Source organism: Rhipicephalus microplus, chromosome X, assembly GCF_043290135.1.
Source record: "Rhipicephalus microplus isolate Deutch F79 chromosome X, USDA_Rmic, whole genome shotgun sequence".
NCBI classification, from domain to species: domain Eukaryota; kingdom Metazoa; phylum Arthropoda; class Arachnida; order Ixodida; family Ixodidae; genus Rhipicephalus; species Rhipicephalus microplus.
Window position 1 is genome coordinate 227,017,436 of NC_134710.1, and position 25,614 is coordinate 227,043,049.

Sequence of the window (25,614 nt, forward strand, 5' to 3'; positions counted from 1 at the left end):
ATGGACGTATGCTACATGGTGAAATATTCTGTACAGTTCTTAGTATGTTCAGGTAAAGTGAAAAGTAGGCTGCACGCTTGCAAACAACGGAAGACACCTTGCCGCAACGCTATCGTTTCAGAGAGCTGAAAGAAGAGAGCAACGACACACACAAAAAATATGAGAACATACTACGTTTTTTGCGCGCATTTAAGTGTTTTAGCGCATATGCGCAGCGACCAAGTTTTATGCACGTAGGTGCGTATAGTCCGGTCGCACGTACACTTTTGATATAGACCAAGTGGACATTTCTCATCAATGTTTACCTTGCCCTCGCAGATTGCACAATAAAACCTCTACGATTGCAGTACTTCATTGCTATCATTAGTCACAGTGCAACTGAAAGTCTACCCGATAATTAACGTGTGCAAATTAGTGTTGCCAAGATGCAGCATATCTTACAAAAAAAATTACTTATTGCGTATCGCAAGCATGCTTGGATGCACGTTGTAAAGTAAAAAAAAATGACTAAAAGCTACCACTGCTGGGTGGCTTGACATAGAGAGATTAATGTATAAATCATTCCCACAGGCATGAAGTCACAGACATCGACAGTAAGAATTTCGCTCTACAAAGTAAGCAAAACCAAAATGTAATTATGAATGTACAAAAACATGCTGTGTACACCTCTCATTCCTCGTTGTAAGCGGAACCCTCCTTGACCCGTCAAACGCACTGCGCCCTGATGAGGACTGCGACGTCTACACTTAACAAAAATTAACGAATAGCGATGTAGTCTTCAATTGGGTTGGTAATCGCAATAATGCGTTTTTGAAAACTAGTCTGTTCAATGGTGCGGCGAGAGGCTGTTGCTCCAAACGCTCACTGTACCTGTCATTTACTGTATTTAGAGTACTTAACTTACAGTACTGCACCACCGCCGTGGTCTAGTGGGTAAGGTACTCGGCTGCTAACCCGCCGGTCTCAGTATCGAATCCCGGGTGCAGCTGCTACATTTCCCATGGAGGCGAAAATGCTGTAGGCCTGTGGGCTCAGATTTGGGTGCACGTTAAAGAACCCCAGGTGGTCCAATATTCTGGATCCCTTCACTACGGCGTCTCTTATAATCATATAATGGTTTTGGGACGTGAAACCCCACATATCAATCAACCATTCTTATAGTACTTTCACTTACTCTCTTCACAACTATACGCATGGGGAGAGGGGAAATTTATGACTTGATATACATGCACTGCTACCGATCGTGACGTCACAGAGAAAAGCTGATGCCTGTGCTCGCCCCCCCCCCCCACGTTGGGTGTGTGACCTCCTCCCCCCCATAAAAATTCTGGCTACGTCCCCGAGTCTACAACGTGGTCACCTGCGTGCTCATTTTTGGTCTGGGTATTTTTAGTGAACAACGACCTAACTAGCACAACCTTATCCTTTTGCGTCCGACGAGGTGGGCGCAGTGTTGTGCCATAGCCTCCTTGATTTCCCTCGCCTGCCGGATTATCGGTGGTCACTTAGAAAGCGGGCGTCATTGAAACTATGGTGGTGGCGCCACCTAAGTAGGGGTGTTTTTAAATAAGTTTTTACGTTTTTTGGAACTTATATGCAACAAAAATAACGTAAATATTTTAAAAAGGCGTAAACGTAGTTTTAATCAACCCTACATAAGTGACGCCGTCATTCAACAGGCAACATCTTCAATACAAGGCACAGCCTCTGAAATTGGTAGCAAACGCCAAAATTGCCTATTCTAAAGGCCAAGTACAAAGACGTTTACCCCTACGTAGGCAGCGCCGTCATTGATGACCGGCGTTTCGCGCTCAACCGGCAGGCAAGGAAAATCTAGGAGGCTGTGGTTGTGTATGAAGTGCCCGTCGCGTGATTCGCGGGAAGATGTAGGGCTTCACCGATACAACTACTAAATTACCTAGCCAAAAAAGCGAATCTTTTTTGTCAGTTCAGCGGATGAGATCATTTTTACTTGCCAGCCGAAACAGATTGAAATTCCCTCCCAAACTAATCCACCAATCATATTTTTGCTCACTTCTTCTTCTGTACAGCGGTTATACCCGTTGACATCTTGGCAACACTGTTGATACCGCAGTGACGCTTGTGACGAATCTGTTTGTAGTTGCTCGTTCACTTGTCCTCGTTCACTTTTGCTTTGCGCCTGTCTGCATTGCCTGCAAGCGCAAAGTTATGAGTGAAAGCGGGCGTTGATATGTGAAATCGCCGTTACCGCTATCATGTGAGCCTCTTTTGATATCTGCTTCTCCCGTTTGCATGCAGGCATTTAAGCCTATATGTTTCTCGGAATTGACGTATTCCATTCATAGCACTTGTTATCCCATTCGCTTAAGTAACACCTAATAATGATCGCTTTCAAATTCGGAAAGTGACGACTGGTTCGAAACAGAGTGTTGGTATTGCTTTACGCCGAGGTTGTGTGGACGAAGTCGCTGGTGCCGCTGGTTTGCAGAAAGCTGATGGCAGATATGACGATGCATTGGTTCGTGAACGCGGGTTCGTGTCCGAGGGCGTGTGCCTTCTCTGGCACTTCACCCCGCTGATAGTGGTGCTGGTCTTCAGCCAAAGAAATGAGCACACGCGTTTCAGCGTTATTATGGTGTTTTCCCCGCGCGCGCTGAACACTTCTTGAATATACGAGCGCATGTCTGCGAACCTCGCACAATTAAATTAGCATTGGTTACTTACAACCTAAAACAGCACGGTACGCGTCACGTTCGCCTGAGCGTAGCCAGGTTGTATGTACTGGGCTAGTGCAAAGCACCGACCTTCTGCTAACTCGGTCATTGCATGTTTCCCATGTGTACGATTGTGAACTGCGCTTGCTTGCGCGTGCCACACAGAATGAGACGGCTAATGGCAAGCCGTGTCTTCCATGCATTTTTATGCTCTTCCGACGACTTGCGTGGTTGCCTGTGTTTATATTGTTTGCTTTCGCACCGCTTCGTTTCACTGTCAAGTGCTTGTGATTTTAGAGCAAACCCCTGTCACCATTTGTGCATGCTTATGGTTGAGTGGATTCGCCTTTTGTAGTTGACGTACGATACTTGTAGTAATAATAGTAAAAAAAGAATGTTGTGTTCTGGCGTAAACAAGCGCGCACGCACCCATGCGCGCACGCACACACACACACACACACACACACACACACACACACACACACACACACACACACACACACACACACACACACACACACTTTATCGTGCCTACTTGTTTGAAATAGAAATTCTTCACAAGGACTGGAACTGTTTGAAAAAGTGATACTTCCGACCTGTGCTACCTATACTGATATAAATGTAAAGATGAGACTATTGTTGCTTATGGTAAAGAAGCTGTTTTGCATGGGAATGATAACATGTCATAATGCTGCTTAATCTAAAATTTGCTAATGCTTGTTGGTTATGATTCATAATGAATGAATGACAGCATGGAAGACAAGGTGATGCCTGTGGGCTGTTTCCACCCTGTGAATTCACTTGCCAGTGAAGACTCCTTGTAAAGCATACTGACAAACAAAAACCTTTAGTAGTTAATACACTAAAAGAGATTGAGTTCTTAGAGGTTGGCCAACATGCCTATGCTAGAATTGTCAGGTCAAGCTCTCTGGCTTGACCTGGCAGCTTATGAGCTCTAGATGGTTGAATCTGTGTCACCTGTTTGTGTCACCTGTTTACTTCAAATGTGTGATTGTTCTAGCATTATGTTGCCTCGTAGGTGCATGTATGTTCAGTAAAACAGTGCAGGGCAGGCATGAACAATAATCATAAGCAATGGGGCATGTGCTTGACCCTGAACTTGGGCGGTCACCCAAGATTCTATACAAGATGAAAATGAAGCCTAAAATAACTCTGCCAAATGTCGGTTCTGTTAATTTTTCAAGGAAGTCACCTGACATGCGTGTTCACTCTGGTTGCTCATAAATTTCAAGTTGTTTAGTGAAAACTATAAGTATCTGCCCCTTATTACAATACAATATACACAATTTAAAGGTTGCAGGTTTGGCTCTTGCCAGTGGCAAGTTATCTTTTTGTCCACTTTTCTTAGTTCACATTTGCATTACAATTACTACTAATAACATCCCCTATACTTTCCTTGGCATTATTGTCTGTTAGTTCTCATTAACATTGTATCTAACAAAAAAGAACAAGCCCTTGAATTTCCACTTCATTCCTTGATTCATAGTGAGAGTCTCTTCCTGGCAGACTTCATGCCTTCAGGGGGTATGCGAGAAATTATGGGTCAGCTGCCAGCTTGTAATAAGATCACGTGCTACATGATGCCAACAAGCAGAAAGTGTTCTGCACTTGCCTGCGCCGACTACGACTTCCCTGGATTAAGTGCAAATATATGCCTCATAAATTGGACGGCGGGATGACCCCAGCTGTTCCTTAGTTGGTAGAGCGTTGGATACATTCAATGGTAACAGGTTCGGTGCCTGGCAATGGCAAGTTACCTTTCAGTCCACTTTTCTTCACATTTACATTACACTTAGTCCTGTACCATTCTTGCCATAATTGTCTGTTCTCAGTAACATTGTGTCTAACAAAGAAAAGCAATCCCTAAAGTTTCCACTTTTTTCATACACAACTATGAACATTCACCTGTCCCACTATTGGTGGGACAGCCCCACTATTGGTATCGTGACTTTATTTGTAGCTGACGCTTACGAGTGAGGATGTAGTTTGCAGGAACTATTAAGCACATTATGATAAGTACAAGCCTCATGTATCTTTTGTATTTGTTTCTATTCTGACTCTGGTGAATTGTCTTCTTCGGAAAATTGATAATGTGAGGGCCCTTCTCAGGGTTTCAGCAGTCGTAATGGTAGCGCTGGCTGATTTTCTGGCTTGTCATGGGCTTACTGTGTATAAATGTGCCTATCAGGTTTTGGTACTTATGTAATATATGGCATCTTGCATCACTAACATCTTTGTGCTAACCGTTTTCTAATACCTGTGTGCTTTATTTTACGATTTAGTAGTAATCGCTGCTATATACAAGGCTGTGTACAGTTTAAAATGTAAATGCATGTTTGTGTGTATTCCTCCATAAAATATGTATAGCTGTTTTAATCCCACTGGCTTATTTGATTTTAAACAGAACCTGGTAAAGCTTGAAAACAGACCTTTCAAGGTTTGCACTGTTTAACACCAAAAAGTAGTAATGATGATGCAGACACAAGAGGTACATGTGTGCAAAAAAAGTTTTTGGTAGAGCAGGTTTGAGGTGTGGGTTCTTCCTGTTTACTCAGCTTCCATTGCTTTAAGTGTCAACGACCGAGCACGTTATTCCTTGTTTTTCGCAATGCGCATACTTCCAGATAAGATAGGCAGCAGCCATGGAGTGGGTGTTTTCCTGCTGCATGTAGCGATGAGGAAACTGCTCTGACTGTAGGGCTTTGGAAATTGTGTGCTATGATACATCATTTGTATTCTTGGTTCTGCCTCGACAAGGTAACTCATTGTGTTGGGTGTGTTTTGTGCTGTAAATATAATCTTTACAACGGTGAATTTGTCCACATTTGTTTTTAAATTTTGTTGCCTTCGTGTGGTACTTGAAATGACTGCATCAAAAACCCAGGACCTCTCCATAAAAATGTGTGTAGCTGTTTTAGTCCCACTGACTTCTTAGATTTTAAACCAAACCCTCTAAAGCTTGAAAACAGGCCCTTCATTGTTTGCTGAGTTCAACACCTAGAGGTAGTAATAATGATGTGGACATAAGAGGTACAGCATGTCTGTGTCTCATGTGACTGTGTTTTCCCCCCTTTGCCACCTAGAAGTGAAACAAGCAGTAACCTGGGGGCATACAAAGAGTGTTCAACTTTCCGCTCAGTGCTAGCTCATTAATGGGCTTCTTGCGTATTAGTTTCTGCCATTCTTTTCTGAAGTCTAGGTGAATTCGAGACCTTACCATTCTATGGGCATAGCTTCAGATCTTTTCCTGTAAAATGCCTGGGTGTGCTTACAGAATGAAGTCTATTTCATTTTAGTTTCGCCATTAGGACTCCTGTATGTTCACTTACGGTTAGCCCGTTTTCGGTTGAAGATATTCAAGATCTGCAAATTACGTGCTGTGAACTCGAGCAGTAACTCCCCTCCAGCAATTCTAGAGCCGATGCCATTTTCCCCTACTGCATGTTCTCCAGCCTGCTTCTTGCTTACCTTGGCATTAAAGTCGCCCATCAGTACAGTATACTGCATCTTTACCTTATTCATTGCTGATTCTATGCCTTCGTGTAAATGTTCAACCAAATGATCATCATGGCTGGATGTAGGCACATAGGCCTATTACCACCTTCATCTTGTATTTATCATTAAGCTTAATTATTATACTTGCCTCCTTCTCACTAATAATATAGTATTCCTCTATGTTGCCAGCTATGTCTTCATGAATAAAAAAACCCACTCTTTGTTCTCTTGTGTCAACTATGCCATGATAGCATACAATGTGTCTGTCTTCAGCAATGTATTAGCCTTATGGGTCCTCCTAACTTCACCGAGTCCTATTACATCCCACATAACTCTAATTCTTCTAATAGCACAGCTAGCACATGCCTACAGCTAGCACAGCACAGTACATGCTGTTCACTGCATGCTTATAAGAGGTTTTCAGGGCCCTAGATCAGGAAGAATTGGGCAAAAAAGGTAATGGAGAGTATAATAGTAACCTGCATGATGATGTGTTGATGAGTAACTCGTGGGATAAATTTCAGCTCATTATTACTGAGTGGGACACAAAAAGCAAATTAATATGCATAAAACCAAAGTAATGTGCAGTAGTCTCGGGCAAAGAACAGCGTTTTGTGATAGCGGGCAACACACTGGAAGTTGTAAACGAACGTGTCCACTTGGCACAGGTAGTAACTCCGGAGCCCACACCTGAGAGTTAAAGAACTAGAAGGATGAGGTGGAGTGCATTCGGCAAGCATTCTCAATTCATGAATGGTAGTCTACCAGTATCTCTCTAGAGGAAGGTATATTACAGCTTCATGTTACCGCTACTTACCTACGGAGCAGAAATTTGAAAGCTTGCAAAAGTGTTTAAAATGAGGATACGCAGCAAGAGATGGAAAGAAAAGTGATAGGTGTAACCTTAAAAGACAGGAATAGTGCCGAGTGGGTCAGGAAGCAAACGGAAGTTGAAGATATCACAGTTGAAAAATCAAGAAGATAATGGACATGGGCCGGGCACGTGGCGCTTGAGCCGGATAGCCGCTGGTGATTAAGGGTAACTGACCAGATTCCAAGAGGAGGCACTCATGAGAGGGAGACATAAAATTAAGTGGGCAGATGAAGTCTACAAGTTTGCAGGTATAGCGTGGCATCAAAAATTACTGGACGGGGTTGATTGACAGAACATGAGAGAGGCCTTTACCCCTGCAGTTTCCATAGTTGGCAGATGATGATGTACCCATTCATAATACCCATTGTATACATGATGGGCAGTTACAGCTGCACTTGGTTTGCTGCGCTGCATGAGGCGTCTTCGGTTGAAACAGCACACTCAAGATGCAAGAAATGAAGGCAGCACACATTATTATTTTGTCTCATTTTGTGGTGCATTGTCTGATGGACAGCTTATGTGATGGTAAAGGGCTCCGTTGGAGTGTCTGGTGGTCTGTGGCTTCTGTGCACAGTGTTCCATTTAGTACCACAATTGACTCGGTAGGTGTTGGGCTTGTCAGAGCACCTGCATGGGCTGCCGACTGTAGCCTGTTTGGGGCCGCTGAAGAACAAGTATTGTTAGAAAATCGTGACCATGTACTTTTTTAAGACAAACAAGTTGGTTTCCATGGTTGTGAATTGCTAGTCACTGTTCGGTTATGTACGTACAAGCCAAAGAATGACGGTGTTGTGTTTGGTGTGGACACTTGTTCTTTGAAGACACAGGTATGGCAGCAGATTAACCGAAAGTGCTAGCAGGTGCCCTTTAGTGCCACTAGCAGGCCAGCAGTTCTCGTTCAGTAAATTCTACTGGGTTTCTGCAGCAATCTGTCAAGTTGGAGGCATTCTGAAAGTAAAGGTTTGCTGTGGTGCTTAACGTAATTGCACTGACCAAGGTCAGCAACCTGACTTCATATGTCGGCGATTGGGTCAAAGAGCAAGTGTCTTGCTCATAGGTATGCAAAGTGCACCTATTGAAGAAGCTGCTTGCAAGCAGAGAATTGTCATGAATAAGACAGTTTTCTTAGCGATAAAAAACATATAAAGCAATTTTTGTACTAGCATGTATTGGGTCTTTTGAAGCACCAAGTTGAAGTGGGGCCAGTCATCATTTGTCATAATGACTAATCGGTAAATGCAAAGAGTTACTGTTCCAAAAATAAGACCCAGCATTAAAATTTGGTGTAATGGTTTGTAAATTTCCAGAATTTTTTTATTGATGTAAGTGCAGGAATTTTACATGCGTTTAGTATACATAAGGAAGTCCGAAAGTCAAAGACTGTATTGGTTAAAGGCAGATTATGGTAATACATAGTGTTTGTAGCAACAGTAGCATCCTTCGTAAGCATGAATTTTTCTAAACACGTTTGCAGTAGAACAGTAAAGGAATATACAAAATGAAAACAAAAGATACACAATGAAACAAAATAAAAGTATGAATAATGCTCTAGAGAACTAGAAAAAAATACAAAATGAAGCTATTACGCATAAATATGCAAGTTGAAACAAAATGATGCTATAAAAAAGAACAGTAGTAAGCATGTATAATGTGCAATTTTAGTTCTGTTATAAATTGGTGCAAGTGTTTTGCATAAAAGCTAATAGTGATTAGTATTAAGTATTAAAAAGCACAGACCATTTGTGTTTTCATCTCCAAATAAAAGGGCTATTCACTGAAAATTTGGTAAAAACAGAAATTCTTCAATAATTTCTTTAGTACAAACTGGAAAGTTCCCCAGGCAGCATGAAAAGGGGGCTTAGATGCTCACATTTGCATGCAAGAAATCTGATAAAACACGGTAGCATTCACTTTTTAATGGGATCACAGTTAATGGATGAGTGGTGTGGATGAGATTGGAATGGAAAACATTTTGTAGGTTAAAAAAATGCGGAGGGAATTATGAACTAGTGGTGCGTTTTGGTGACTCGGAAAAAAAATATTTGCTGCCATTGTACTTTGAAAGTTGTGATATGCTTGGACACATAGTGTGCTATTTTTGTCATCTGTTTCACAGGAAAGTATTATGTATGTTTTGCTTGCTTGGGGTTGTGGGAATAAGTTCACCTAAATTTCCTTAGTAGGTGTGGTGCAAATTATGAAACTTTGGGGACACTACTGAAGTCTCGTAGCATAATAATAAATTTATGAATAATCAGTAAGTATGACTGCAGCTAATTGTAAATGGCTTGGTGGAGCAGGCTTTAGGGCAGCTATGTCTCATTTCATGCAATGTGTGATGGCAGCAAGGTATCTGATTAAACATCGGAATGCTGGTAAAATGTTTATCATACTTTTATTCATTTCACTTTTCTCCTTACGTATGATGTAAAGCTATTGAACGGCATATTTATGAGAGTACAAGTGAGATATTCAAGTTGCAAATGAAAGCACCAACTGTAGTCTCTCTCCTATTGATGTCTAATAGCAGCAGCCTTTGATGGATGCTGGAGGAAATATGCTTTGATTTCCTGCTACCAGGAAGTGTACGTGCTAAGGTGCCCTATGGCAGAAATTCATTTTGGTGTGCAAGTGTGATTACTTCTTTAGTACAATTTCATTATTTTTGTTCGCCTTTTGGAATCACTGTTATTACCTAAATAACAGTACATCATAATCTTACAGAAAATTCATTTATGCAGCTGAAGTGGTGTGTATAGTTATATGAACTTAAAAAAATTGAAACACCCATACATAGTACCAAAATGCTACCACTAAGTGGTTGTGGGTGGCTATGCAGCCTTTTTTTTTAGTTTTGCTCTTACTTATTATAGCTATATAGATAATAAATAATGCAGGTATAGCTTCAACTATTTCATGAAATATCTTGTGTACAACAAAAAAGGAGGGCAATAGTAATGTACCATTTTCATAATTAAGGCTTGTTTTCTTATGCAGTTTGCCCAACTAATGGAGGCATGGTCATTTTCCTAACAGCATATATTTAGGTAGTTTCCTAGTACTATGACGAAGAAAATATAACACTCTGCTTTCAGGATGTAAATGCGCATAAAGGAAAAGTCTTAGCATGGACAGCTAGAACTGTCTTCATTTGAACAATGTCAGCTGCCACCATTAGTTAGGCAAATCAATGCAGAGAGAGCACTCGCATGCTTTGAAAGAGGACTATTATTACAAGATTGATTAACTTTTTTCCCTGAAATACATGGTCTACGCGGGATCGAATCCCGGCTGTGGCGGCTGCATTTCCGATGGAGGCGGAAATGTTGTAGGCCCGTGTGCTCAGATTTGGGTGCACGTTAAAGAACCCCAGGTGGTCGAAATTACCGGAGCCCTCCACTATGGCGTCTCTCATAATCATATAATGGTTTTGGGACGTTAAACCCCACATATCTATCTATCTGAAATACATGGTCTATCTAAACTTTGTTGCAGTTGTGTGAGCAGACAATTCAAAAATCAACACTGAAGTTTTTTTTTTTTTTTTTTCTGAATTGAAGGCATGATCTAATCATTATTTTTGCCACAACATTGCATGCTCAGTTTCTATTACTATCACCCAGGTCTATGTGGAAGCTGGAGAGCTCACAATGATCAAATAAGAGAGATTTTCAAATTTGCATGTCCTGTGTGAAAATTAATGCTTGATCTATAAGTTTTGTTCTTTCTTTGCAGTGTGGAGCTACACGTTCTGAGCAAAGTTTGTTCACTGTCAACATCGGCAGCCCACCCATGTCTCAGATGATTATCTTTTTAAAAAGGTGAGAAGCCATAAAAACCTCGAAGTTAAGTATGATTGGTGTTGCTTTGTAAGTGTGCGTGCATACATTTGTGTGTGCATGCACATGCATAAGTGTGTGTGTGGGGGGGGTATTAGCCGTTATTGTTTTGCTCTGCTAAGCACTAGGTAGTGGTAAAGTTTCTAGATTTTTCCCTCTTTCGTAAGTACAAACACTCATTGAAGTGTCACGGACAAATCTCATTGGCTAACATTAGTGTTCGGTAGCCATGTTCTTTCTAATGCTTTTCCAGCACCTGCTGTAACGCGTCACCTACTTGCTAACGACAGAGGACTGACGGTAGGAGGAAGGTGCGTCGCATTAGCATATTGTTCACTGTCACTGTCCGCTGAAAGATGTGTAGCTAATGAATGTACTTAGATCTATGTGTCGTTGTAAATCTTCCTAGTTTAGAAGGAAATGGTGGCAGAGCCAGCTGCATGTGACAGAGGGCCATGAGAGGAGGCACTTGTCGGTACTTAGGTAAAAGGGCAAAATCTGAAGAGTTTAGGTAGTGGTATCAGGTCTTATACACAGTAGAGGCAAAATGCAAATACAGGCGAACCCCTTTATAAGAGACACTGATATGAGAGGAAAATGGGTATAAGAGGCACCAGTGAGCCTACAGTAAATACGGATTGGTAAGAAAATGCATACGTGGTGCCCTGCTTATAAGAGGCATGTATAAAAGACGAGAATTGCTGCCCTGAGCATGCCTCTGTTAAACGGGTTCAACTGTTGTGTCAAAGTACCACGCATTTGAGGCATGGTACTTCGAAAAAATGGAAAACAAATAAACAGTGGATGAAAAACTACCTATGGTAGGCCGAAAAATGATCTCCACATTATGTGTATGTCACGCTTCCAGTTGTGCTCCAGCAGCAGATACTCCTGTCCATATTCGAAGATGAATGTGTTTTTAAGTCTGGGAATGCTAACCCATGTTGCTTATAGTTATGGTGCCTGATGTGAAATACAGTAAAACCTCATTATAATGAAGCAGGATATAACGAACTAATGAATATAACAAAGCAATTGTAATTCCCCTAAAATTCTGTATGTATTTAAACGCTCATTTTAACGAAGCAAAAAATTCCTCACAATGGATATAACGAACCATTCATCCACAATGAGCATTTACTGATAATTTTTGTATACGTCTATTCAATATCCTATAACGTGCGGTGGTTTACGTCTCATCTTGATCGCGGTAATTCAAAACTCGCGCCTTGTACTCCCCGGGAGCCGTCTGCCAACACGCGTGTGGGAGCGAGTTTCCCTGCCTCCCCTTTACTCGGGAACTAATGGACTCGCCTGCGCAGCAACTCGCGCGAGCGTGCGCGTCAGCCGGCCTCCCCTCTCTTGTAGAACTCGTTGACCCGCCCGCGCATCTGCCCTCCTCCTCCCCTTTTGCTTCGCGCGGCGGGGGGGGGGGGCAGAGATTAAGCCACAGCCTTCGCTGTGGAAGAGCTACACCACCTCTATCAGTTTCTGCCGCTAGACACGAGATGGACAACGACAGCGGCAAATGTAAGCACAAAAATATAACAATCGAGCAGAACTCGGCAATGTTGAAAGCCGTTGAGTCTGGCGTCAAGAAGAAAAAAAAGTGGCCGAAGATTTCGGCGATGTCGCCAGTGGGTGCCGCGGGCGACCAGGCCCAGACGTTGTGGGACACTGCTTGACGCCGGCGTTTTGCCTGACTGTGACACTTTCTGCATGTACGTCGGTGCCGATGCTGACATGGCGACAACCGAAGAGTTGTCCGATGCGGAAATTGTACCCACAGTAATGGGCGTGTATAACGACAGTGACGAATGTGTTGACACCCCAGAGCCTAATGTTGGTGAACACGACGTACTGACGCCCGCGTAAGTGCTGGATGCGACAGACCTGCTGTGCCGCTTCTTTTGTGCTTACGATGATGGCAAGGATGGACTTGAAATAGCCGCTGCAGATGAAAGAGCAGTCATCCACGTGAGGAAGAGTCGGCAAAAGCATATTAAGAACTATTTTTTTTTTCGAAGTGATCTGCCAGCTGTTGTGGTTAATTTGGCAGAAATAAAGTGGATTGTTCTTTATTATTTTGCTACTTTTTGCCTTCCGACGGTCGTTTTTTTTCTGTGCGGCAGGCTGCTGTGATATTAATTTATGAGTACATTCTCTATTGCTGGCTAATTGTTAGTAAAAATAGATATTGGCTATAACGATCTAATGGTTATAACAAAGTAATTACAACTCCCCCTTCAACTTTATAACAAGGTTTGACTATCATTTTTACCCAATGGTGTAGCATAGTACGGTAACTTTAGAGGTTGTTAGCTAACCAGTTGACTCCAGTATGCTAACTGAAGGCAATGAAACCTGCTGGAATCTCGACCCTCACTAATCGGCAAACAAAAAAAGAAGTGATCGAGGGTCCTGATGAAAATATAGGAAAATTCATTTTTAGTTTTGATTGTAATGGCAGTGTTGCATGGTAGAAGAAAATGAAAGGGGACGAAAACAGCCCTTTTCTTATGAGAGTAGTGTCCATGCTTTCTATGTTTTCCTTATCTTCATAATGAAATGGCAGCGCAAGCACACACGGGCAGAGGAAAGAAGGCGCATGAAACACAGCACTGACCTTTTTTATCATACCTTCTTTCTTCTGTCCATGTGTGGTTGCACTGCCATTTCATTATAAACCAGCCCAATTTTCATATTCCCTATCTCTTGACTATCTGCCTCGGTAGATCAGTGGCTAGGGTGTTCGGCTACTGACCCAAAGGTCGCGGGTTCGATCCCGGCCACGGCAGTCTCGTTTCATTGAAGGCGAAATGGTAAAGGCCTGTGTACTGTGCGATGTAAGTGCACATTAAAGAACACCAGAAAATCTAATTTTCGGGAGCTCTCCACTACGACCTCTTTCATAATGATATCTTGGTTTTGGAATGTAAGACCCCACTTATTATTATTTGTTGACTTCACATGGTTGTGTTCCACGAAAGTGGCCCCTTGATTTATTTTTATTTTATTATTTCATTTTGAGGGTCTCGACTACCTTGAGATGGCTTATTAATAAGTTGTCTACTTGTACATTTCACATATCACATGACACCGTCTAGCAGATATAGTTAACCTCCAATGATACGCATAAATACCTAAGAAAGCATACTGGGGAAAAAGACGGCCACCGCAGCATTACTTGTAATGTGCCAATCGGGTAATACAAAGCTTGTGGGGTTGTGAAGTTGGTCTCTAGTGGTGGCAAGTTATTTTTTGTCCATTTTAATTACTTTTTATGTTGTAATTGCCTCACTTCTATAAAAATAGAAATAACACCAGCTAGCAACCCGTAGCAATCAAACTGTCATCAGTGGAGTTAGATTAGCAGAGCTACTTTGAGAATTGAGACATTAACTGGGATATTATTGGCCTTGCTGAAGTTTGACTAGTCTAACTGAATAGTAAAACACTAAATCACTGCAGACTTGCAAACTGTTATTTTAGAATCGTATTGCCATCATAGGTTCATTACTAGAAGAGAAAAGAAAGGCCGACATCTTTTTTTTTAATTATGCCATGAAGAACTGGAAAAGCATAGGCAGTGTTGACTTAATTTTCTGTCACAGAGGGCTGCTAGGAAAGCAGTAGTGTTGCATGGTGTTTCTAAACCACAAAGCTATTGTGGGTAATGTGGATGAATTTACATCGGTGAAAGAGCAGCATTCGTGACAGAACTAAATTGTAGATACAAACCTAAAGTAGCACAAGAGCACTCTTCAACATCGAGCCATGATGACAAAGAAGTGGAGCAGTTCTATGAGGAGGTCGAGTTGGCAAGGAAAAATGTATGAAAAGTGCATCATAGTTCGGGGGAGTCTCAACATGAAATCGGGAAGAAAGCAGAAAGGAGAACAAACATTCAAAAGCAGTGGCGTCAACTCGTAAGAGCAATAGTGGAGAAATGTTCATGGAATTTGCCGAAAGGAATACACACTATAATAAACATCTTATTCGGAGAACATAGGAATAGAAACTGGACATGGGAAAGACCTAATAGAGAAGCATAAAATTAAAGAGATCTTATAATTTGGAGGAAGCCAGTCACAGTACAGGACATTAAAGTACAGTTGAGAACTGATTTCCCGGACCCTCAAGGGACCATGAAAATGTTAAAAAAAATCGGCCGTCTGGAAAAATGAATGCATGTGAAAATGCACCTTTTTTACAAGTTTTTTCGCTGACAGAGAGGCTAATGGCAGCAGTACAACATTCTCGTTGTAATCCAGCGAATGCATCGTTTAGGTGGCTCTGAAAAGAGCCGTTTGTTAAAAAAAAAAAAAAAGAAATTCAATGTGGCCGGCGCTACCTTATTGATCAACACTTGGGCCCAAAAAAAGTTGCTGATTTTCTTCTGCACGGCATTCCACTTGCCTGCGATCATGTCTGCCTCAATTTCGAGTAATGTCATGCTGCCGCTGTACACCGACGACAGTGCCATCGGTGCTCGCATCAACTCCAAGCTTGTTGGCTGTGTAGGCGCTGCCTTTTCGGCCTCGGTGTTGTAGTCATTATCCTCCGTAACTAGACGACTCATTTCGTCATCTGTGAATTCCGCACACAGCTCAGTCTTTGTCAGTGTCGGCTTTGCCGACATTGACAAACACTTTGAGCTCTGTGCAGAATTGACAGATCGAAACTCCGGCAGCGCGCAGATCATCAAAGGCAACGTCCGCATATGGAAATTCGTCACACACGCTGTCTTCTTCGGGCGAGAGGGCAGTCTCGGCGCCGACTGTGAAGCCTGTGTGGCGAAAACAGTTCTGAAGACTCTCTTGCATAACTGCCTTCCAAGAGCCAGCAATCATGTCGACCGCAGACCTGAGGTCAACAGCGTAGCTTTTCCCGCTGTCGGAGAACAGCAACATGCGACTCGGCACGCGTGATTTATAAAGATGCTTCAGTTGCGAATCACGCCTTGGTCCATCGCCTGCTGGATTGCTTTGGTGTTCGGTGGCATAAATTTAATCTGTACAGCCTTTAGGTCTTTGATGTGGCTATGCGCAGCACAGTTATCCACAAACAGCAGCACTTTTTGATGTTGCTGCTTGAAGCTTCTGTCTAGCTTGTGCACGTACACTTCGAATAGCTGCTGCGTCACCCACACCTTCTTGTTGGCTTCATAGAGAACAGGCACAGTCACTGCCCCCTTGAAACTTCCCTATCACATGCAATGGAAGCTTCTCGCTACCCGATATGTAGCTGCCAATGAGGACAATAGCCGCTCCTTGCTATGCTTACCGCCGGAGCAAGGGTCACCAGCACATGCAAGCGCTTTCTCTGGCAGCAGCTTGTAAAACAGTCTGGTTTCGTCGCAGTTGAAAATATCACCTAGTAGAAACTGCTGAAGCAAGGACTGCAGCCTTCCATTTCGATATTCGGCGACAGGGAATCGTCGACGGTGCCGCTTTCGCCATACATCTTCTTGAATTTCAAGTCATTGCGGCTCTTGAAATTGCGAAGCCGCCCATCACTGAACTTGAAATTCTTCACGTTCATTCGAAGGGCAAGAACCTCTGCCTTCTGCTTCAGGATGTCACCTGACCCCAGGATTTTCTTGATCATGGCATTGAGCCACACGAGGAGCGCTTTCTCGAGCTTCAAATAAACACCCTGACTCGCATTCTTCTTTGCAGCCCCAGTTGATTCGGCGGGCAGTTCCAAGACCTTCTCTTCGTTCTTCATGAAGTCCGAAACAGTTTGCTTGCTTAGAAATTCCAAACTCTCTCCCCACCTCTGCCTGTGACTGGCCGCTTTGGACTTGTTTGATGATGGTGGCTTTCTTTCCCATTGTAGGCCTACGAAGGCGATTTGTGCACTTCGAAGGCGCGGTAGAAAACGAAGGTGCAGTTGGTGCGATCGCTGTTAATGGCAAATTCGCTTGAGGAAAAGGCAGCGCCAAACAGCCAAAAACTCTGTGGATGTGGACGCTTGGGAAATGTGAATGCTGAAGCACACAATCTACTGCTGAGCTGAATGAACACAGTGAAATTTGTAGTTTGACTGGGCTACGGCTGGCAGTTTGACTGGGCAACGGCAGCGTTGGTGGTGAATTCAAGTCCGCGGCTAGCGGTAAAAAGTCTGGAAAATCGGATGACGAAGGCTATAGGCGGAATTTCGGACTTTTTTTAATACATTGACTCTACAGGAAACTTGACAGGGCCGGGAATGTTGGGCGTCCAGAAAATCGGTTGTCGACTGTTGTGGTTATGTAAAATGTAAAAGTCGTAGGTTAGTGAGGGCAAAAAGCGCACTCAACCTGAACAGGACAAGAACGAAATTAATCACTAAGAAGCAGGCCAACCTATAGAAAATCGGAATAAAAACAGAGGAATATAGAAGTTCACTTGAGATTAAATGCAATCTATAAAAACAAGAAACTGATGACATTGAGAATACCAGCAAAACTATGATTAGGCTGATTTCCTAAGCAGCAATCGAAATGGGAGGAGAAGTACCAAGGCTTCCTCTCTTGGTGCATTGTAAGCAAGCTCTCTCAAACCCCTAAAGACCTAATAAAAAGATGACACCAGGTGAAAGTAACCATGGTAAAAAAAAATATAATGAGCTGAACTTCCAAAGCTGATCAAGAAGAAACAGCGACAGTGGAACTATGTCTGATATAGAGGCGGCAGTAAAAAGATGCAGTAGCATTAAAGTGGTTAGTAGAAAAGACCAAAATGCATGCATTAAAGCATAAACAGTGCAGTGTTATTAGCATCTTGAAGGACTTAGTGAAGGTGGCAGATGTCTGCTTGGAACAGTGCAGTTCACGTATAAACCGTCTTGAGCTGTTGTGAAATTGAAGTCGAGTAGAACACTGAAGTTTAATGTGTAACTACCGAAGAAATTAGAAGGGCTTTACAAGGAATTTCTGATAAAAAACTGGCCAGAGAAAATGGCATAACAGCTGATGTGATCAAAGCTTTTACATTTAAAGGAGCTTTGCATCAGTTTTTCAGCATTGGTTGGAGAATGCTGCCAATCGGTAATAGAGGCTCCTGAAAACATGAGAGCCAAACATTATAGCGCAGCACGTAGCTTGCAATTTACAATTAAACCTAAAGCCAGCTAGAAATTGCTTGTTCTCTCGACAAATGATGCCATCAAGCAAAACAACCGCGCCGTAAACCCAATGTCTACAGCCATTGGCTGACTTGAAAATCATGAGCTGCAGAGATAAATGGCTTTCATGGGATGCCATAATGTGGCTGCGTGCTTGCTTGCAATCACAGTGAGAGTAAGCTGCACTTTTGAAAAAAAAAAAAAAAAAAGTTGATGTATTAAGAAAATAGTGTAAACAATATTTACCAATAAACAATTACGAAGACATTCGTAGCTGATGTCAAAATCTGACATCACATGAGCTGATGCAAGAGCTTCAAGGTGACTTCACCATCTGTATTTTATTTTTTCACATTTTCTCACCTATCAAGCTTCTTCTCACGGTAAGAGTGGTGCTTTCGTTATTGTAAAATTTCAAGTTACTTGTATCAAAAAAATCTTTTTCCTTTTTAGTGTCCCTCTAAAACTTCAATTGTGCTAGCGGGTTTCATTTTGCCGCAGTGTTACCATTAAAGTGCATCTTGTGCCAACTGCTTGAAAGATCATATTTTGCCTGCTTAAACGGCTGTGGAGGGTTTCAGGCCCGAAATATTGGTAGTTTGGTGCCAGATGCACACAGCGTTCTCACATTGCTGTAGTACCTATTCCCCTTTTTTCCTTTGATCTGCTTTTCCCCATTATGAACAGGCTAACCAAAGGGCAGGCATTGTGATCTCTGTATTTACAGTGTGGAATATTGTTTGTAATTTTGAAGCTCACCACTTTTGATGAAAATCTTGTGGTTATTTGTGGGCAAGGGATTTTTTTTGTCGAGCCACTATGCTTTTCGTGTGGTGCAAATGCAGCTGTATACAATTTCAGGCACCACGTGCAATAAAGGGTGCCTTCATGCTTGATAATAATGATAATTTCTGAGGTTTTATGCTCTAAAATCACGAGACGTCTTCATGTAAACGAAGATGAGGATGTTCAGTACTTTTATATCTTGGAAAAGAAAAGTGTTCCATGTCAATCATGTCATGCTAGATTCTTCGCCATACCGATTGCAATGCACTGTCTAAATGCATGAGCATGTGTCAGACACGAAGTGGTGGTACTGATGTGCACGAAAGCGTTCGTCGCAAGTCTTCATTGTGACACCGAAAAAAATGGGGTGCCGAACCAGTGGGCATAGAAATTGAGCCATATGGATGGACATCAACATACCGGGAGTCACAAGCATGTGACTTTGCTTACATGTCCCTTATAGGACACCTTTTTAACAGCCAATATTGCTGTTAATCACCAGAAAAGTCCAGAAAAGTCGCTGTTCGCCTGCAAAACTTCAGCTGCTTTCCACCCATGCACTTGTGACAAACTATGCTGGTGAGTGGGCACAGCGGAGCCATCATGTGTCTACTAAACGCGCTATGTAGGTCGGGAGCGCTGCTGCCGTGTGAGCTGCAGCTCGCACTGTACGACAGTTGTGATAATGCTTGTAGTGGCTCAAATAAATCCTAAGTGTCATGTAAAATTAGTGTTCTGAAGTAATAAACAGTGTAAATTGATGGGAAATAAATGGTATGTAGTTAAATTAGTTCTCGCCACTCGCTACCCAGTTTGAGAGCCGCCTGTCAGCGGCAGATCCAATGGGTGATAATGGTGGAGGAGAAGGTGGAGGAGATGGTCTGTAGGGGCTGCCACACCCCTTTCTTTTTTTTCTTTAAAAAAAAGATGGTAATAACATTGTGACACGTGTCACTCGCATGAACTGTATGTGACATTCCCTTCTTTTCTCTAATGCTTCACCATAATGCACTTGTGTATTGCTGTCAAACCTGCATGTGCCATGTGACATTGTTTTGTATACAGAGCCTAATGGGTGACTGCTCTCTCACTATTTGTCTTATCTTCTTGTTTACATTTTAGCAGCACTGTACATTAATAAATAAGGCAATGCTCTGAAAATTTGCGATACAAGTGATGTCAAATACTATTCTTTCTTTAGGCTCCAAACCTGCTCCTAAACACGTTTCTTACTGCTTCAAATCTGCTCTGAACAACTTTTTTTCTGCTGCTAAAATTGCTCGAAATTCTTGCATTATTGTTGTTGGCTGTATTAACCCCAGAACAAACTCTACTTTTTGGGTTGTGCGCACAATCTTATCAGAATAGTCTAAAATAGTCAGGAAGGTTCTGAGACCTTTCGGCATAACCTGTGCCATCCAGTGGCTGAATGTGTAATGAACTGATTGCACGAAATAAAATAAGAATCGAACAAAATCGACATAGAAAAAATGAGGACTGTTAGTTCACGCTTGTGTTGTCTCATGTTATTCTTTCTACGTCGATTTTGTTTTCTTGTATAGTGCGTAATAAGCTTACACTATGGTTGTTTTAGTTTCTGTTTTGGACTGTGCATGATAGGTTCTTGTTTTGGAGCTAGCAGACCTGTGAGAGTTCTAATGAGGTGTGCATATTTCGGAACAGGATGTGAAAGGCACAGCCGGCGGGTGCCACCTGGAGCATGGCTCCTGGCGGCTGAGCCATGCTGCTAGAAAGCCTAAGTGTCGTGTCTCCCTGGTGCCATGCCAGCCAGATCAGCATTCGACGATGCATGCTCGGGGCACTGCTCCTTGGCTTCAGCTCTCTTCTCTTATCTGTCTACTTCATCAACCACAACTCGCTCCGTGTTTTTCTGCGGTCGCACCCGCCACCACGCCCCACCTTCCAGTGTCGCTCGCAGCTCGATGGCAGTGGGCCTCACGAACAGAGTGCTGCCAATGTACATGCATCCAGTGCACAGCTTCGCCTTGATCCTCGCGTTCTGGTGTTTGTTGAAACTCAATTCTCAAAGCTGGGTAAGCAGATCTGTGAAATTCTTGAGGGAAGTCGCTTTCGCTTCAAGGTGGAGACAACGGGCAAGACGCTGCCGGTGCTTACAAATCTGGACAAGGGCAAGTTTGCTGTGATCGTATTTGAGAACTTTGAAAAGTACCTTGCCATGCACAAGTGGAATAGAGAGCTCATTGACAAATACTGCCGGGAGTACAGTGTTGGCATCATTGGCTTCATTCGACCGCGTGAGGACACCTATACAGGTGCTCAACTTTCCGGTAAGTGAAAGCACAATATATAATCTGAATGCAACTATAATGAAACTGTAATTTTGGTTTCTTTTATGAAAATTGATATGTCTACATAGAGATAGGCATGGCCCAGAGCTGATGTATCTTTTAGATATATTTTTGTATTGCAATGTTCATATTTTATTTTACTGGAAGCCTAATAATTGTGGTTATCCTCCCGTTTATGTGCATATAAACCTGAAAGCATTAGTGAGAACATCTTGTAGCTAAGATGTCAAGCTGACAAAAAGAGTCTAAGACTCTTTTTGTCAGCTTTCTTCAAATACTAGCACATTATATTCCTACTAGAGAGTTTTTGCTAGTAACGGAAATACGATCTGCAAATACAATAAGGTGGTACAGTAGCACTCCTCCTTTCCAGTGACAGTGTGTCCTCGGACGGCAGGTGTCTCCTTAAACTGCAAAAACTGACAGGCAACAATGGGGCGTAACAACCCTACTATAAATTTTTAAAAGCCTTTGTGTGTTTGGGGCTCTTTCATCAAGAGGTTGACAACCAGGAAAGGAGGAGAGGTATCATCATATGGTAGTGCATTTGCTTACCATATTTTCGTAACTTGTTGAAATTTTCTACTAACTATTCTGGCTATACAGGTATCAAAATAGATGCACTGGGAGCCTAAAATACAAATATTGACATACATATGTCTTTGGCACAATGGGATATATTTCGGAAATACTTTTGCAAAAAAAGGTTAAAAAATCTCGCTGAGTAATACAGGTATAGGAATACAATTGGAAGAATACAAATACTAGAATACTTTTTTGATTTCAGAAATGTCGATGCTCCGCAATGGCATTCATTTGGCACAGGATAATATTGTGGTTAATGACGCATTGAAACTCGCAAGTCAGTCATATTGCTCAAACCACTAGTGAACACAAGTGAATTAAGAAAAAGTATACCTTTATTGTAGACACAAGATTTGTAATGCTGAGATGGTTGTTACGTTAACTAGTACTTAAAGGGCCCCTAAACCACCTCTGATATTTTTTCAAACACTTCAAGTGAACACGTGCATCGTGTGGAGAATGCCGTCACGATCAACGATGCCAGACGTGACAGTGATACGATGCGCCGGCACGTCATAAATTCAAAGAAACAATTCCTTCTCATCTCCGGGCCTTTCCGGCCTCCGTGTAATGCGCAGCACAGCACATTCTGACGCACAGCGCATTCATGCTGCAATTGGTTGAGCAACCAGTTAGTCTGCAAGCAGCTGTCTGCGCTCGTTGCTGTTCGTCGTGTTTCCCGCGCGCGCCACCTTCCTGCGGCACACACGTTCTTTAGGCATGCACAGACAGCACGTGCACCTGGATGCCACGAGAGAGTGGAAAGGGGAGAGAGGTGATTCTTTAAAAATAGATGGAAAAGTAAGAAAATGGGGTGTGGAGTGCACGATAACTGTGTCATGTGAGGACACCTCAACCGATACACTCGCGGGGAATGGAGAGTGAAGGTACAGCGAGAGGGAAAAAGGGCAAGTACGGTTAAAGACGGTTAAAGAGGAGAGGGAAAAAAACATGAAATTAAAAAAAAAGGGGGGGGGGGGTAAGTCAAAGGGGCAAAAGAAAAAAAGTGTGATGGGCAGAGAAACACCAGGAGGGGCGCTCAGCGAGAGGGCAAAGTGGCTTTGAAAGAGGATAGCAGTGTATGGTAGCAAAGGAAAGAGCTGTAAAGCAGCGATCGCTGTGTTTTCATAATCGAATGCATCTAACTCCTCTATTACGGCACCGTTTTGAAAAATTCTCACGGCTATGTGTTTGTTGTACACTCGTGTACAACTTTCCCACCACCACTGAATTTGGACCTCTGAGTGGTTTAAGGCTCTTTAGGCAAGAGCAGCTTCTCATGTAGGCTTTTATTTAGACAATGTTGGTTAGGCCCCAACACAATTCTCTTGACATGGCTTGCCGGCCCCCCAAAAATTTGGGGTGGAGCACCTGCCTCGAGAGGCCACGACTTTCGTTGACAGAACATGAGAGTACTGCCTCCGTGATTACGCCACTACGGCATTGGGTGCTTTACCACACGAGCCATTCTTGGTGTGTAGGGAAGCCTTCTTTCCCACTGTGAGCGTGACTGGCGGTGTGCCTTTGCTTAGTTTTGCAGGAAAGTCTTGCTTTCATGATAAAATTGCTTCTCTCTTCCCCCTTAGAAATATGGCAGCTCATTTCCGGCAAAAAAAGTACAGATATTTCTGTGCCCTGCACAGTATCACAATATAGTCGGTACTTCTTAAAAGTATTTCACTCTTGACATACAAATACATTTTTCAAATGTATCTCGATACTCTTGTCCTGCGTTCCCAGCCTTCTTAGTCCCCAACTGTAGCATAGTAATTATGACACAAATGGAAATAAATTAAAGCACATGAAAAATTATCTGGCCGGTGGTGTCTTGCAACTATAGCTATTACTACATCAGTTGGTCTCAGTGCTCCTTCCTGGATATGTGAATAGGAAAGATACTAATTTTGCACTTGAGAACAGATGCAATGCAGCTTGCTGTCATTAACTTGCCATTTACTAACAGCCACATGTGTGAATTAAGAGTTGTGTAGTTTCAGCAGTGTATGCATTATTGTAATCATAAGGCTATGTTTATTGTGGACAGATTTAGGTGCTGGCAGTAGTCAGTAGTGGTGCTTTATAGTGTGGGAGTCCCTCTCTCTACCATTATGGCCAGCGAGTGTTTTCTGACATGTACGGGGGGTGGGGGGGTCAAAAGTCTCAGGTCACACTCCCATAGGGATACATGGGATAGTGGCCTGGGAACTTTTGACCCAACCTGTACATTGCCAAAAAAAAATTGCTTGAGACAATGTTCTCACTGCAAATTTTAAAAAACAAGAGTTTCAGCTTGATTCTTTTTAATAATACACCTGTTTCAGTGAAATTGTTGACTATAGAGTGGCAAAATAATTTTTCATTGTAAAATTGCTTAGTGCTTTACATGAGTGTCCTTTTCATGGCCATTTTTAGGTTGTCATCGAACTCTCTTGTACCCCAAATTTGCTGAATAGTTCTTTCTTGGTTCTTTTTCTAACTTGCTGTTCATGCCAGTATGTTGCCAAACCCTATCTTTTTGTGTTACTTTTTTTTATCCATTTGTTATCTCAAAAAGTATGGTCAAGGAAATGTTACCTGGCCTTCATACCCAGGCAATATGTAAGTGGGCTGTCTGTCTAATAAAAGTGTTGTTCACTGTGTCAGCGACCTGAGTGTGATTTAGTACTTCGATGGTATGACTGGAATGTGAACCACTCTGGTTTTTCAGTGCAAGGACAGTCCCTATTATGTCTGTTGTTACTAGAGTAGCTAGCCAACTTAAATGCTGGCTATTCAAATGCTACCGAGAAGTTTAACACCTTGTAGAAAACTGTACACGCTAACACCTTTGCAGGAGAAACTGATGTGACAGACAGTTGCGTATCAGAGGCGCCGGTGTGCCTGCATTGAAATAGGGATTGATAAAGAATGCATACGTGGTACTCTGCTTGTGAGAGACACCTCATATAAAAGACGGGAATTGCTCACCAGTGCATGTCTCTCATAAAGGTGTTCCAACTGTATATGGCTAGGTTGTCCATCCTGTCTACACTAAATCTTCTTGTACATATGTGCAATAGAAATTGGGCTAGCCCCACTACTATCCTCTTGCTGGTCTACTAAAAAAAAAAGTCAATCACGACTAGTAGACACCATCAAAATCCATGATGTCATGGCATTTTGCGTAAGAATTCGAAGGTGGCGTCGCTACCCGCATATTTTTTTAATGCGCCTTCTCGCTTACCATGTCGCCCCATAGTGTTTTCGGTATTGGGAAATTGTAATGTATTAATATGTGGGTAATAGGCTTTCTCTTTAGTGTCCCTGCAATATTCTTATTTGCATAGCTCTATCCTCTCCACAAACTGGCTCTTATTCAAGTGAGTAAATGGGATGCTGGTATTGCAGCCTTCACTGTATTGCTTTTATGCTTTTTAATTGCCTGCTTAACATTGCATGCAAACTTGCCTATTAAAAAGCCTGCTTTACATCACATCGTTGAGGCATGTCCAAATTGATATCAACCTCTTCACTTTTGGACAGGTCTTCCTCTGTACATGCACACAAACATGGCCCTGAAAGACTACCAGCTGAACCCTCTGTCATCCATATTGAGAATTGCTCGGGCTGGAGAAACATTTTCTGGCAACTTACCTGGTGAAGATTGGACAGTGTTTCAGCCGAACCATTCTACTTTTGTTCCCTTGGCAAAAGCTAGGTCACAGCATGACGATATTGCTGATGGCAATGGGCCACACACTACAGTTGTACAGGTAATTTTTTTTTATTACAAATATATTTGTTTGGATAATTGCTGCTGTAGCAGTGTAAGGGAAGTGTGTTTATACTTTTAAGACTGATGAATCTGCAGGCAAAAGCCTACTAATCGCATTGTACTC

At 42.4% G+C, this 25,614-nt stretch overlaps 1 protein-coding gene across 2 annotated transcripts in view; it reads left to right on the forward strand.

The window, feature by feature from the left end:
- Window positions 1-2,100: 2,100 nt before the first annotated feature.
- Window positions 2,101-25,614, forward strand: part of sfl (N-deacetylase and N-sulfotransferase sfl) — a 74,013-nt gene continuing 50,499 nt past the window's right edge. The window contains exons 1-4 of one of the 2 annotated variants that reach the window (XM_037435560.2): window positions 2,101-2,239; window positions 10,822-10,907; window positions 20,505-21,130; window positions 25,259-25,488. In XM_037435560.2, coding sequence (XP_037291457.1) covers window positions 20,563-21,130; window positions 25,259-25,488 — 798 coding nt within the window. In that variant the 5' untranslated portion in view covers window positions 2,101-2,239; window positions 10,822-10,907; window positions 20,505-20,562. Of the gene's footprint in view, window positions 2,240-5,338; window positions 5,475-10,821; window positions 10,908-20,504; window positions 21,131-25,258; window positions 25,489-25,614 lie in introns of those variants that run through there. The other variant, XM_037435561.2, reaches the window with a different exon arrangement.